This window comes from Copadichromis virginalis, linkage group LG11 (genome assembly GCF_057382275.1).
Source record: "Copadichromis virginalis isolate Kocher_CV1m ecotype Utaka linkage group LG11, C_Virginalis_male_GT1.1, whole genome shotgun sequence".
In the NCBI taxonomy this organism is placed as follows: domain Eukaryota; kingdom Metazoa; phylum Chordata; class Actinopteri; order Cichliformes; family Cichlidae; genus Copadichromis; species Copadichromis virginalis.
The window spans coordinates 23,491,354-23,503,094 of record NC_140628.1 but is presented as its reverse complement, the minus strand read 5'-3'; the positions used below and the strand labels follow the sequence as shown (position 1 = coordinate 23,503,094).

The following is an 11,741-nucleotide window of genomic DNA, read 5'->3' as shown; positions in this document are numbered from 1 at the left end:
GGGTGAGGGGGGGCGCACAGAGGAGCAGGGTGGGGGAGACGGGAGGAGAGGATGTGGCATACCTCTGAGACTCCGTATCTCAGTTAGAGATGCCAGTGTGTTCCCCGCACAAAGTCACACATCACCATAATGTAATAATAAGCACTCCTAGGGTGTGAGTGCTGCTCAGTCTGACTTTATAGTAACCTTGTCAAACTTAATGGGATTTTTATGTTTAGTTAAAGTTCCAGGTCAAATATTTGTGGAGGTGGTAGCTGTGATAATTAAACATAAGCTATAAATGTGATTACATTGGCTTTGCTTATATTAAAAAATATTAACTGTAAATGTAAATCATAAGAAATCTGGCTGGTGTATGTGTGTGTGTGTGTGTGTGTGTGTGTGTGTGTGTGTGTGTGTGTGTGTGTGTGTGTGTGTGTGTGTTAATTTGATGCTCTGGTATCTGCCACACCCCACATCTATCCCTATCCTCACACAGGCTCCCCAGGATGGTCTGTAGTCTGAAAGTTGAAGCTTCTGTGTGTCCTTCTCCTCTACCCTTTAGGCCACTAAAGTGACCTCTGATACATGTTTGAGCTGCACAGAATGAAGTTGGAAATGGAAGTTAAGAAACAAATGTGTCCAGGTATTGAGAAAGAGCTGAGACTCACAATCTGATGATAACTGAATGGGGCGATGAAGGGCAATGGGACTCCAGCAAATAATAAAAAAAAAATAGGAGGGGTATAGGAAGGAAGTCAAAAGTGCGTGGGAGAACAAAAAAGCCAAGTAAACAGAAGTATGGGTTGGAGGGAGGAGGCGGTTGCCATAGTGACTCAGAGAAACCAGAAAGCTCCAGGAGGAAGCGACCTGTTTCTCCTTCGTTTTGTCTATTTTTGTCACTGAAGCACACATACACACAGGTGAACACGCGTGCACAAAACACACACTCATGCATAAATGCACACAATAGCAAACTCTTCCACAGTCCTCTGCATGTCTTTCTCTCTCATGCTATCTTTATACACTCTTCCTCCCTCCCTCTGCTGTACAGTTGTCCCCCCCCCCCCCCCCCACCTATGCTCTGCAGCGAAATGAGCTGACCTGACAGTGCTCCTCCCCTTACTGAGTGCTGAGTCTCTCTCTGAATTATTTAAAAGCTGGGACCCCCACGAGTGCTTGTCTTCCCCTAACACCACCTCACGCTCCCTCTCTCTCGCTTCTTTTCTCTGTCCCTTCCTCTCCTGCTGTCATTCCGTCTTCTAGTGGCTGCAGTTACTTCCTGTGCTTCTGTCATGTCTGGGAAACACAAATCAGAACTATGAATCACACAGTGATTACCGGAACAAGACTCAACAAAGTCTAAGAAATTACAGTGGGGAAATGTGACTGCGTTTATAAAAACCTATAGTATTTCTAATTAATATTATTTTTCTTTGCTATAAGTTTATTGTACTCTTACTAAACTGTTGTATCTCACTAAGTGTCTGAGTTTTATAAACCAAAAATCTCCTCCTGCATTTAATTTACTTTCTAAATTTATGTATCAGGTCTTGTCATTGACATAAGCCGGTTCTTGTCATTTTCTTTCACACTGAGAAATTTAACAAGTAGAAATAAATATGGTTAATTCACTCAAAATCTTTTTTTGCTTACAATATTCTGTAGTAAATTAGAGGGTTCATGGTTATAGAAACCACTGGCCAGCTGTGGCCCTTCTGTTTGAGTTTGAATGTTCTCCCTGTGCCTGTGGGTTCTCCCCTGGTACCCTGGCTTCCTCCCACAGTCCGAAGGCATGCTTGTTAGGCTAATTGGTGTGAATGTGAGCATGAATGGTTATCTGCCTCTCTTTGTGTTGGCCGTGTGATGGACTGGCAACCAGTCCAAAGTGTGCCCTGCTTCTTTCCCTGTGACAGCTGAGATATGTTTGAGCCCCTTGCTACCCCAAACTAGAAAAGTAGGTAAGAGCAATGGGTAGATGATGGATAGATACTATTTGAGTTGATATTTATTTTTTCCGGGAGGATTTGGGAAATGTATTATTATCACTACAAACACAAGATAATTCTGTCATTAGCCACGAGAGGAATTAAATTCTGTATAATTTAGAAATTATGAATAGCACAATACTTAAGAGGATACTAGAGGAGGGGTACCCCTGTGGGCTGTGGGGTTAAGTTACATATATGCAAACTCCACACAGAAATGCTCTGAGGCAACAGTGCTAACCACGGCACCACAATGCTTATGGAAGTGATGAATCATAAATTGGAAATATTTGGTTCAAGTCATCAGTATCTACGGAGGAGGTCAGCAGAGAGGTACAACAGGTACAACTACAGCAATCTGTAATACACGGCGGAGGCTCTGTCATGGTTTGGACCTGCATTTCAGCCAGTGGTGTTGGAGATCTTGTAAAAATGTATGAAATCATGAAGGTAAAAAAGTACCATAAGGTTTTGATCCACTTTGCACTACTATCTAGAAAGCATTTGATGGGCAACAGTGTCATTTTCTAGCATGAGAATGATCCCAAACTTTATATACTCCTAATATACTGTGTTTGCACATGTTTCAATAAATCACTCCACATATTTCCCATTTTTTAGCCAAATATACAGAGGTGTGGCTCAAGACCTTCACTCAGAGAAAATCTTGGGTGTCCAGAATAAAGACTGCACTGTAAAATAATCACATACCTGTTTATTTTGCACATTTAATTTCCACCACTGCTAAAGAAGACATCTTATATGCAAACAGCAAAGATCTTAAACTGAGCAGTGCACGATAAAACATGCCTATTATCACAGATGCACATATGCTTTTCACTGGGTACCAATGATATTAAAGGCCAACAAAAGGCAAACAAGCATCTAAGATGTTAAGCTGGATGAATACCAGAAACAACTTTCCCCAAAACAGACTCCCCAGAATCCTGCATCCAGCACCCCAGGCCTCTTGTATATTTTGACCCGCTCTGTGATTTAATTAAGAGGACATACAGGACTAACCACGACAGATCACATGGATGGCAGGAAGGGCAAAATAGTTAGGGCTGTCTGTTGTGTAACATTGCCATTTGTGACACACTGGGTAGCAGGATAGCCAAGATTAGGGACAGCCCTTGAACCGGAATGTCTAGGTTAAATAAAGCCTGTGCAAAACTGAGCATCTGAGTTGCTGAAGTATCAGCGAGTGCTAGATGTTTTGTTTTAGACCAGACCACAGACTTTGGCCAGTTAAGGAGGCGTCACACAATCAATAAATTTTATTTATGAGCTAGCAGTAAATGGAGTTAATTAGTTTTTAACTTCTGCGACGTTACATGTTGCAGCTTTCCATTCACAAACCAGGCAGTCTGTTCTGTGGGGGACCTTTGATGCTACTATGGCTACAATTATTCATAGCTTTCTTATATATATTGCAGCCTGTCTCTCCTCCCTCTTCCTCTCTCCTCCCTCTCATCATTCCCTGTAGGGACAGCACTACCTCACTCTAACTAATCACCATGGCAACATGGTAATCCCTGAACAGAAAAATGTCTCTCTCACACACAGACGCAAATACGCACACACAGTGACAGAGCGGAACTGTGTGTACACATGGGTGCACACGCTCATGCTTGCACATGCAGTCATGCACACACATTCTGTAAGAGATGCTCATACAACTCAGCACACTGGTGTTTGCTGGTAAGACATATCTTAGCACAAACACACGCTTCCATGCGTCACTGCGAGGGTAAAGCTTTTTCCTGTTTTGTGAGTAGCTTCGCGTGTGTTGGCAAGGATTTAAATATGGCACCTTTGGGGTTGTGTGAGTAAATGCTATTTATGTGTGCACTAGTTACATATGCATTCTGGGTGTATGTGTGCTCATGTTTGTCAGTAATTTGTTTATGACAAATATGTGCATGCATGCATGCGTGTGTGTGTTGTTTTGATTTCAAACTCAGGTCAATGGGTTTTCTAGCTACAGAAGAACAGCCAGCAGATTTACTCTGGTTAGCTTCTCATCTCTGTCATATTGCCTTTTTCCTTGAACCCCCCCTCCTTTGACTTTTTGCTCCTGGCAATCTCTGTGTCTATGAATAACACTGTTTTTCTTCACTCAAAATGAATTGTACTTTATTTACCGAATAAATGTTTTACAGCATTAATATACAGATCACAACATTGCAACAGGGATGAAAAAAAAACAGTGGATAGCCAACAATCACTCCATACATGTAGTGTTTATGCACAGGTGCAGATCATTCACAGCAAAGGAAGACAGATTTTAAGTCATAAAGGCTTCATACAGTATTTAATTGATTGTGAAGGAAGGTAAATAAAGGCTGATATTCACATATTTGCAGTAGAGAACACTTATACATACTAAAACCATTTTTGCTGACAGGGCACTTTAATGTGATAAGACTCCTCTCGCTACACCAGGTCTAATCATCCAATCAATAAAGCTCTTTCTCTTGACATTAGGAGTGGTCGGCAAATGTGCCCAGTTTTAAGAATAGATCAATAGGCTGATTGACATGTCAGATGGATGAGTGAATGTATTCCAATTGGGTGTATCGACCACACTGAGAGACTAACAAGAGTCGGCCATTTTATTAGGCACACCCGTCCAACTGCTTGTTAATGTATCTAATCATCCAATTGCGTAGCACCGGCCAAATGCATTTAGGCTTGTACACATAGTCAACACAAGCTGCTGAAGTTCAAACTGAGCATCAGAATCGGAGAAATAGGTGACTTAAGAAGGTGACTTTGGTTGTGGCTCAAATATTGGTGCTTGATGGGCTGGTCCTAGTGTTCCTGTCAGCTAACAACAGGAACCTGAAGCTACAGTTTGCAGAGGCTCACCACAACTGGACAACAGGTTGAATAATGTTGCCTGGTCTGATTAGTCTCAATTTCTGATGGTAGTGTCAGAAAATAGCAAAAACAGTGGGATAAAGAATGCATCTATCCTGCCTTATATCAACAGTTGAGGCTGGTGGTGTTGGTGTAATGGTATTTAAGGGCACGCTTTGGCCCACGTAGTACTAACTGAGCATTGTTCAAATCACTAGAAATGACAACTCTGTTGCAACTCTGTACTGAAATCAAGTCAGTATGGACCAAAATCTCTGAGGAATGTTACAGGCACCTTGTTGAATCTATGCCATGAAGAATTAAGGCTGATTTGAAGGCAAAGGGGAGTCCACCTGAAATTTCATTTATAGATACACATATCATTTCAGGTGGTGATTTCAGGAATCAAAGCCTTGTTGGTTTAAATGGTAAAATATTCAGGTCTTTACTTGTAGTGTCTGATTTCGACCACTAGGTAGCGCATGTTGGTGATAAAAACTATAAACTATAAGGGCGGAAAAGAGAATCCAAAGCCATGTCTTTGAGTGTGTGTGTGCACATATATCAACATATTTATGTACGTGCCTGTGCAGAGTTGTGTCTAAATGTCTGCGCATGTGTGCGAGTATGTGTGTTTGTGTCTGAGTGTGTCTTTCTTTGTGTATCTTCAGTGTGGCCTGGGCACAGGATGCTGCAGGGTCATGTGCTCTGCTCCAGTGAAAGGCAGTCTGTGTGTGCAGTAGTGGTAGACCAGCTCAGGGATATTGGAGAAAACGCAGCTGCTTTGATCCAGCGTGTAGCACAAGCCCTTACTGCTCTTAGTCTGGGCCACAATGATGTGCACGCAGCTTTGGCTGGTCCTAGTGGAACGAGACAGAGAGAAAGATGCATTTTAAAATGTGTATTTATCATCAGTTTTCTCCGAAGAGACAGTCCTGCACACAGATGACACAACCGGAGGAGATGAAAAAAAATGGAAATATTATCTCTCTCCAAACGAGGCTGTGCATTCTCTGAGTTCAGTGGATGTTTAAATGGGGTTAATGATGTGGACTCTCAAATGAATGAGCAGCGTACAACAAATGTGCACTGAGGCACATGAGCACACGCACGCACACACTCCCACACACAATGGCACCACAGGATTTCAGTCTTTATCCTGGAGAACCTGTTCCTGGCACGCTTGTTGGAAGCGTCTACTCTACAAATGACACACATTCTCATGCATTAACACCTTAGAGGTTTCCACTACAATGGCAGCTATTGTAGCTCCTCAGCAGCGCCTCAAAAAAAAAGCTAAAATCTGGCTTAATCGGACCTGGGTAAAATGTCAGTGAGAAACAACGCCTAAATGTATTTAATGGCAAATGAGAGCATACAATTTTAAGCTGTAAAATACATGTGACAGCAGAGGATAAATGTGCTGTGTCAATTTTTACAATTTTTTGCGTACAATCAAAGGAAGGAAATCAGAAAGATGGATTTGATTATGAAATCTATGCGCATTCATGACAATGCTGTATGACAGCGTGCACTCACTTCAGAGCAATAGAGTATTTGCTGGTTCCTGATTCGCTGTCTCTCACCAAGAAGCTGGCTTCCCTGCAGCGCTGCAGCTGAGCCTCAGCCTGCTGCCGACTCACACTGCCATGGTACCAGCTTGGCATTGAGGCGATGGAGGAGGGAGATAGCGGGGATCAGGGTGCGGAGAGAAACACAACAGATCAGTGACATATAGCATTGTGACATATGGAGTTAAGAGAGATGCCAAGTTCATGATATCACTGAAAGAGGAAAAAAGAGACAGATTGACAGGAGGAAAAAAAACTCGCTGACAATAAATTACAGTCAGTGCAAATTAGACTGACAGGTATGTACTGCAGAAGGAATGAGTCAACAAAGTCAAAGGTAAACTGGAGACGCCAAGGTAAATAAAATGAACGTGTATGGGACTCTGTAGGGTGTCCAGAAAGGCCTATTAGGACACAAGGTGGTGTTGACAGTGGCCACGGGCAGGAACCATACATAAACAGGATGCCAGGAGCCAAAACACACTGACATTCAACCACAACATGAGAAGAACAAATGCTAAGTCCCATCAAAAAAGAAACGCCATGCTTTAATATTACGGGGAAGGAAAGTTTAGAGTTACAGTGAGACTTCTCTGTCTCACCTTAAGGTTGCACTTCTCATCCAACATTTATGCTCAGCGTCTCATCGGGAGGTTTGTTGCTGACTTACCCGTCTGGTATCAAAAGCTTAGTTTCACTAAGAATTATCTGCACTTCCATGTGTAATATATTATGTATCCCTGTATTTATACTGTACTGTATCTGGCTTTGCGGCTCTTCATGATGGAAATTTCCTTGATTTCTTTTAACCTTTACAAAGTCAAACTGATTTTCAGGCAAACAGTTGGGTAGATGGAGGTGGGAAGGGAGGGCTCTTCTAAAAATTGTAGGCTTATCATAAATAAATTTAAAAATGCAGCGTGGAGCTACAGAGCAAGCAAATATGAGGTGCACTTTACCCTGATGATGCTTTGGGAAATGTGATTAATTTAAATTAAGACCTACAATGCACAGATCTGAGATAAAGGTGAGCAGATTTCTTAACCTGTCGTCTCATTTGTTTAATCCCTTTCAACCACTAAATCTGTTCAGGGATGTTGTAGTGGGTGCTAAATTTGATTTCAGCATGCAGAGGTGAGAGGTAGGTCACAGGTCTTTTAAAGAAATGATACATAAAAAGAAAAGACTCTTCCCTGGGGAATATTTTAGGCTTAACAGGTTGGATTTAAACCCTGAACATATTCACATAACACCATGCTAGCTGACAAATAAGTTATCTATATCACTGTATATGTATATTTTACAGGGAATTTCCTTCTGGAGATGAAGGTCTAATAAATTTTATACAGTTATGTAATCTTTTTAAAGTACTGCAGAGTTGTTTATTTGACTTTTTATTCAATGTAATTCTTTTTAGTATATTTTGTGTTTCGAAAACCTGTCTTAAATGTCTCTGTTAATGCACGTACTATTTTTGAACATGACAACACCGCCATGTAATAAATCTGGTGGCTTGCGGTCATCGTATTTGTCATTTGTTACTCAAAACTTTACTTGTTTCAGTCCTTACTTATGGACACAAATATGCCTTTTCCCCCCTTCCTTACCTCTGCTTCTCCAGGGGCACGCTGGGGTCCATTTTGTTCGCCTCCCCATCCAGTGGGGGAATGGGAGAGGTAGGAGATGGAGGGGAAAGTTTGGTAGGGCTGGACGAGGGTGAGAGCTTGAGGGTGGGAAAGGAGGAAGATGGCTGTGTAAGAGGGGCGAGTTTAAGAATAGGAGAAGATGGAAAGGAAGAGGAGGAGGAAGATGAAAGAGAAGAGGAGACAAGTGTTTTATGGCTCCAGTTCCTCTGCCTCAGGGTCTGCTGCTGCTGCTGCTGCTGCTGCTGCTGCTGCTGCTGCTGCTGCTGCTGCTGCTGTTGCTGTTGCTGCTGCTGCTGCTGCTGCTGCTGGCGACCAGGGGTCGAATTGTTCTCTTTACTGAGAGAACAATCCACCGCTTCAAACTGAGCTAAAAGAAGCAGGAGAGACAATATCAACCTTTCATAAAAAGTTCTATCAAAGCATGCCAGTGATACCAAAGTAAACATATCTCTGGAAATTAATTCAGAAGGATTGTTTTGTTTCCTCAATAAAGTAAACACAAAATTGCTGTTATGTGTGTGCTGTACAAACAAAATCCACGTTATTCCTCCACACCCTAAACACTAAACCCCCACCCTTCCCGTGATCCCTCCCTCCTTTTCTCTACCTGACAGTGCTCTAACAATGTCCTCCTTTCTCCACTCCCACGGCAGCTCGTACTCTCCAGCTGGACGGACATCAGACTCCGGTCGTGTGACAGGGATCCACACGCCCTCACTGTCGCCTTCCAGTCCTCCTTCGTAGGGTATGTCATAGATGTTTGGGGGTGCAGGCATTCCCTCTTCTGCCTTCCCCTCGCTCTGGCCTCGATCCAACAGGACACACACTTTCAGGAGGTCTTTGGAGCCCCGTCTACGAACCTCTGCAGCAGAATGGATATGTGATTAGCTAACTGTATATAAGATTTGATCAGCTAAAGGCACAGAAAAACAACTAAATTACAGTAGAAAAAAAATTACAAATGTACTTTTACTGAAATAATTTACGTGCCATTTCAAACATAACCACTATAGTCCAAATCAGATATTTTGGACAAAATAAACAACAAAACTGAAGTTTAGAAATATCCTTAGTTTATTACCAGCTTTCACTCAAGTGCACAAATTAGGAGTTTACATCACACAGTCTATAAAGCAACATTGTGCCGATTACATATATAGACTCCACTGTTGTGTCCTTCATTTGCTCGTTTCTTTTAAATAAATCAAGTATTGTTTGAATATTGTCTTTTTTTAACATTTTCGGGGAATTTTAATTGTTATGTTCCTTTTTCTTTTTTTCATTTGGTGCCCGGCAGGTAGCCTGTGTGTCTACACTATTGTGTGACCAAACAATGGATTTACAGGAAGAAAAGGTCAACACAGCCGTTGATTGGCTGACTAACCGGACCGCTTCCTGACTGTTGGGAAGTGATTGGGTGAGACCGGGGGGGAAACCTGTAGGTTTTTAGGGAGGGGTGAGAGGGGGGCTTTCGATTCTTGTCACATGCAGGGGACCATAGAGTAGCTGGTGTCTGTCTCTGTGTGTTTGTGTATGTGTGGAAGGGGAGGCAGGAGGGCATTAGGGCCAATGTCCTATCGAGAGAATGGGGCAAAGGAAACAGAGGCAGGAGACAGGAAGCTGGAAGAGGAAGCTGCACCCATTGTCCCTGCACAACACTGTTACTATAGCCACCGCCAGCGGGGAGGGAAGTCAGTAGAGAGACTGAGGATCTAGCTCGGCTCTCAGTCCCTTTAAAATGATAAGTTAACAAGAATGTGATGTGGTCTAAGTGCTGAGAAACTTAAATAAGATGTATAATTAGTGTTCCTTTATGTGCTCAGAATACATTTGGCTTATCAAGCATGATATACAAAGTGAGGCAAAATGTTAAAAAAGTGGAATTAAGTTCTCAGAAAAACAAAAGATGGTCAAATAAAAGAAAAAAATACAAGGTGAAGGTGTAGGAACGGACATTGCTAGTGTTATTGTTGTGTTTCTATAAGCGACTCTGCCATTCTGTTTAAAGATGTGCTGTAGGCCTAAGTTCACGACTGAATTCTTCTGCGAAATTCACAAAAATATGTCGTTCACATTTGCTCAACTGCTGAGAAAACAGTCCAAATCTCTGGAAAGCCAAGAAGCACCTTCATAATAAAAATTTGGCTGCTGAGATACGAGATCATGTGACCCTGACCTCACCTGTGATGATGACCTGGGCGTCATAAGGCTCCATGTACCCATCATTCACTCCTGCTCTCTCGGCTTCTCTCTGCTCCTTGGTTTTCTCCGCATCAAAAGGATCTGCATAGTCCTCCAGGATAATCAGCTGTTGAAAAGGGAAAAGCACAATGCCGGCCTGCTACCTATTCAAAAGTCACAGAGACAACAAGCAGTGTGTGTGTGTGTGCGTGTGTGTATGTGTGTGGTGTCCATGACTGAGTGACAAGTAATGGAGGGACAAGCGGAAATACTTGTGCAAGGAGGTCAGCGCATTGTGTTTGCCTGTGTGATCTGAAACAATGAAGTGAAACTGTATTGTATTCTTTTGACAACGATGGAAACTGAATACAGTGTTATGATCTGAGACATGGACGGAAAACACAAAGGAAAGCACTGACCTTAAGCCCTGTACTATAATGATGTTTTCATTAACTAATTCATAAATAAATAGCTGCTGAAATATGAAGACATGTTATATGTGCATGTTATATAATTTCTATAAGTTACTCACCGTTGTTTTAATGTCAGATCGTCCTTTCTCGTTCTCGGGTAGCTTCTGTTGACACATCCCATTGAGTTTGGGGGTCTTTTCTTGTTTGTCCACTTTGATCATCCTGCTGATGTACGCTTGAGCCACACTAGAGGTCCTGACCTGGCGGTTCTCATCCGATGACCCGGTGTCGCTCTTGGCGTTCTTGCGACCTTTTCCAGCCGTGAGACTGTCCCAGACTGTTCCACCAGAACCAGCATTGTTACGACCCAGTTCTGTAGCCGAATTCTTTCTATTTCTCCCTGCCAACAAACCCCCCACTCCCCCATCTCTGCGCTGATTTCCTTTCAAACTGTCTCGTGAAAATGAAGGTTTGGGTCGAGTTTGTGGACCAGATTCGGAGGCTGAGCGCACTCTTTCATTTCCGTTCTTCAGGTTGATGGGGAAATCTCTGAACCATTTTGCCATGGTTGTTAAGTTGATGACACTTCTTACTGATTTTAAACCTTACTAAAAGTTACTGGATTTTTCCCCACCTCCTTGCATTAGCCTCCCCCTAAAAGTTACTTTTAGCCGTTCTCAACAGCTCCAACTTTACGCACACTCACTTTGTTCACACTTCGACTGAAGTAACTTTGGTATGCAAGGGTATCTGACTAATCACTTTAAGCAGAGCCCACTTTATGATTCTATGCTGATTCCTAGCTCCTGCGACTCTCTCACAACTTCTGGTGCGTCTTGGAGATCATTAGCCAGCTGCTCTGTGTTGCTGTCACCCTGCACCTGCAGTAACAACTATCCCTGCAATTTGAAAAGTAACTTTTGCAGAGCATAAACTCGAAAGAATTGGAAGTTTTTCTTTGAACCCAGTAAAGATCCCATTCCCGGAGCGTGAGATGGTGCGTCCAGTCTGTCGACCAGGCGAAGTGATGAGAGGAGTGAAAGGAGAGGAAAGTTGGAGTGAGCAGACTGGGGGATGTCGCTGGTTTCTGGGGAGGAG

The 11,741-nt window shown here is 42.7% G+C and overlaps 1 protein-coding gene across 1 annotated transcript; it reads right to left on the bottom strand.

Moving 5' to 3' along the window:
* Positions 1–4,089: 4,089 nt before the first annotated feature.
* On the bottom strand, positions 4,090–11,672 carry she (Src homology 2 domain containing E). The gene is made up of 6 exons (XM_085473876.1): positions 10,763–11,672; positions 10,231–10,357; positions 8,657–8,911; positions 8,011–8,416; positions 6,372–6,491; positions 4,090–5,692 (listed from the first exon to the last, which is right to left on the bottom strand). Exons 1-6 carry the CDS (start codon positions 11,207–11,209, stop codon positions 5,500–5,502), a joined length of 1,548 nt encoding a protein of 515 aa, XP_085330002.1. The 5' UTR covers positions 11,210–11,672; the 3' UTR covers positions 4,090–5,499.
* Between the last annotated feature and the right edge of the window lie 69 nt (positions 11,673–11,741).

Excerpts from the sequence above, each read along its gene's own strand:
- she (XM_085473876.1), bottom strand. The coding sequence starts at position 11,209 with ATGGCAAAATGGTTCAGAGATTTCCCCATCAACCTGAAGAACGGAAAT. Across the intron at positions 8,417-8,656 it reads CATTGTTAGAGCACTGTCAG|CTCAGTTTGAAGCGGTGGAT; the intron begins GTAGAGAAAAGG and ends TGCTTCTTTTAG. Across the intron at positions 5,693-6,371 it reads AAATACTCTATTGCTCTGAA|GACCAGCCAAAGCTGCGTGC; the intron begins GTGAGTGCACGC and ends TCGTTCCACTAG.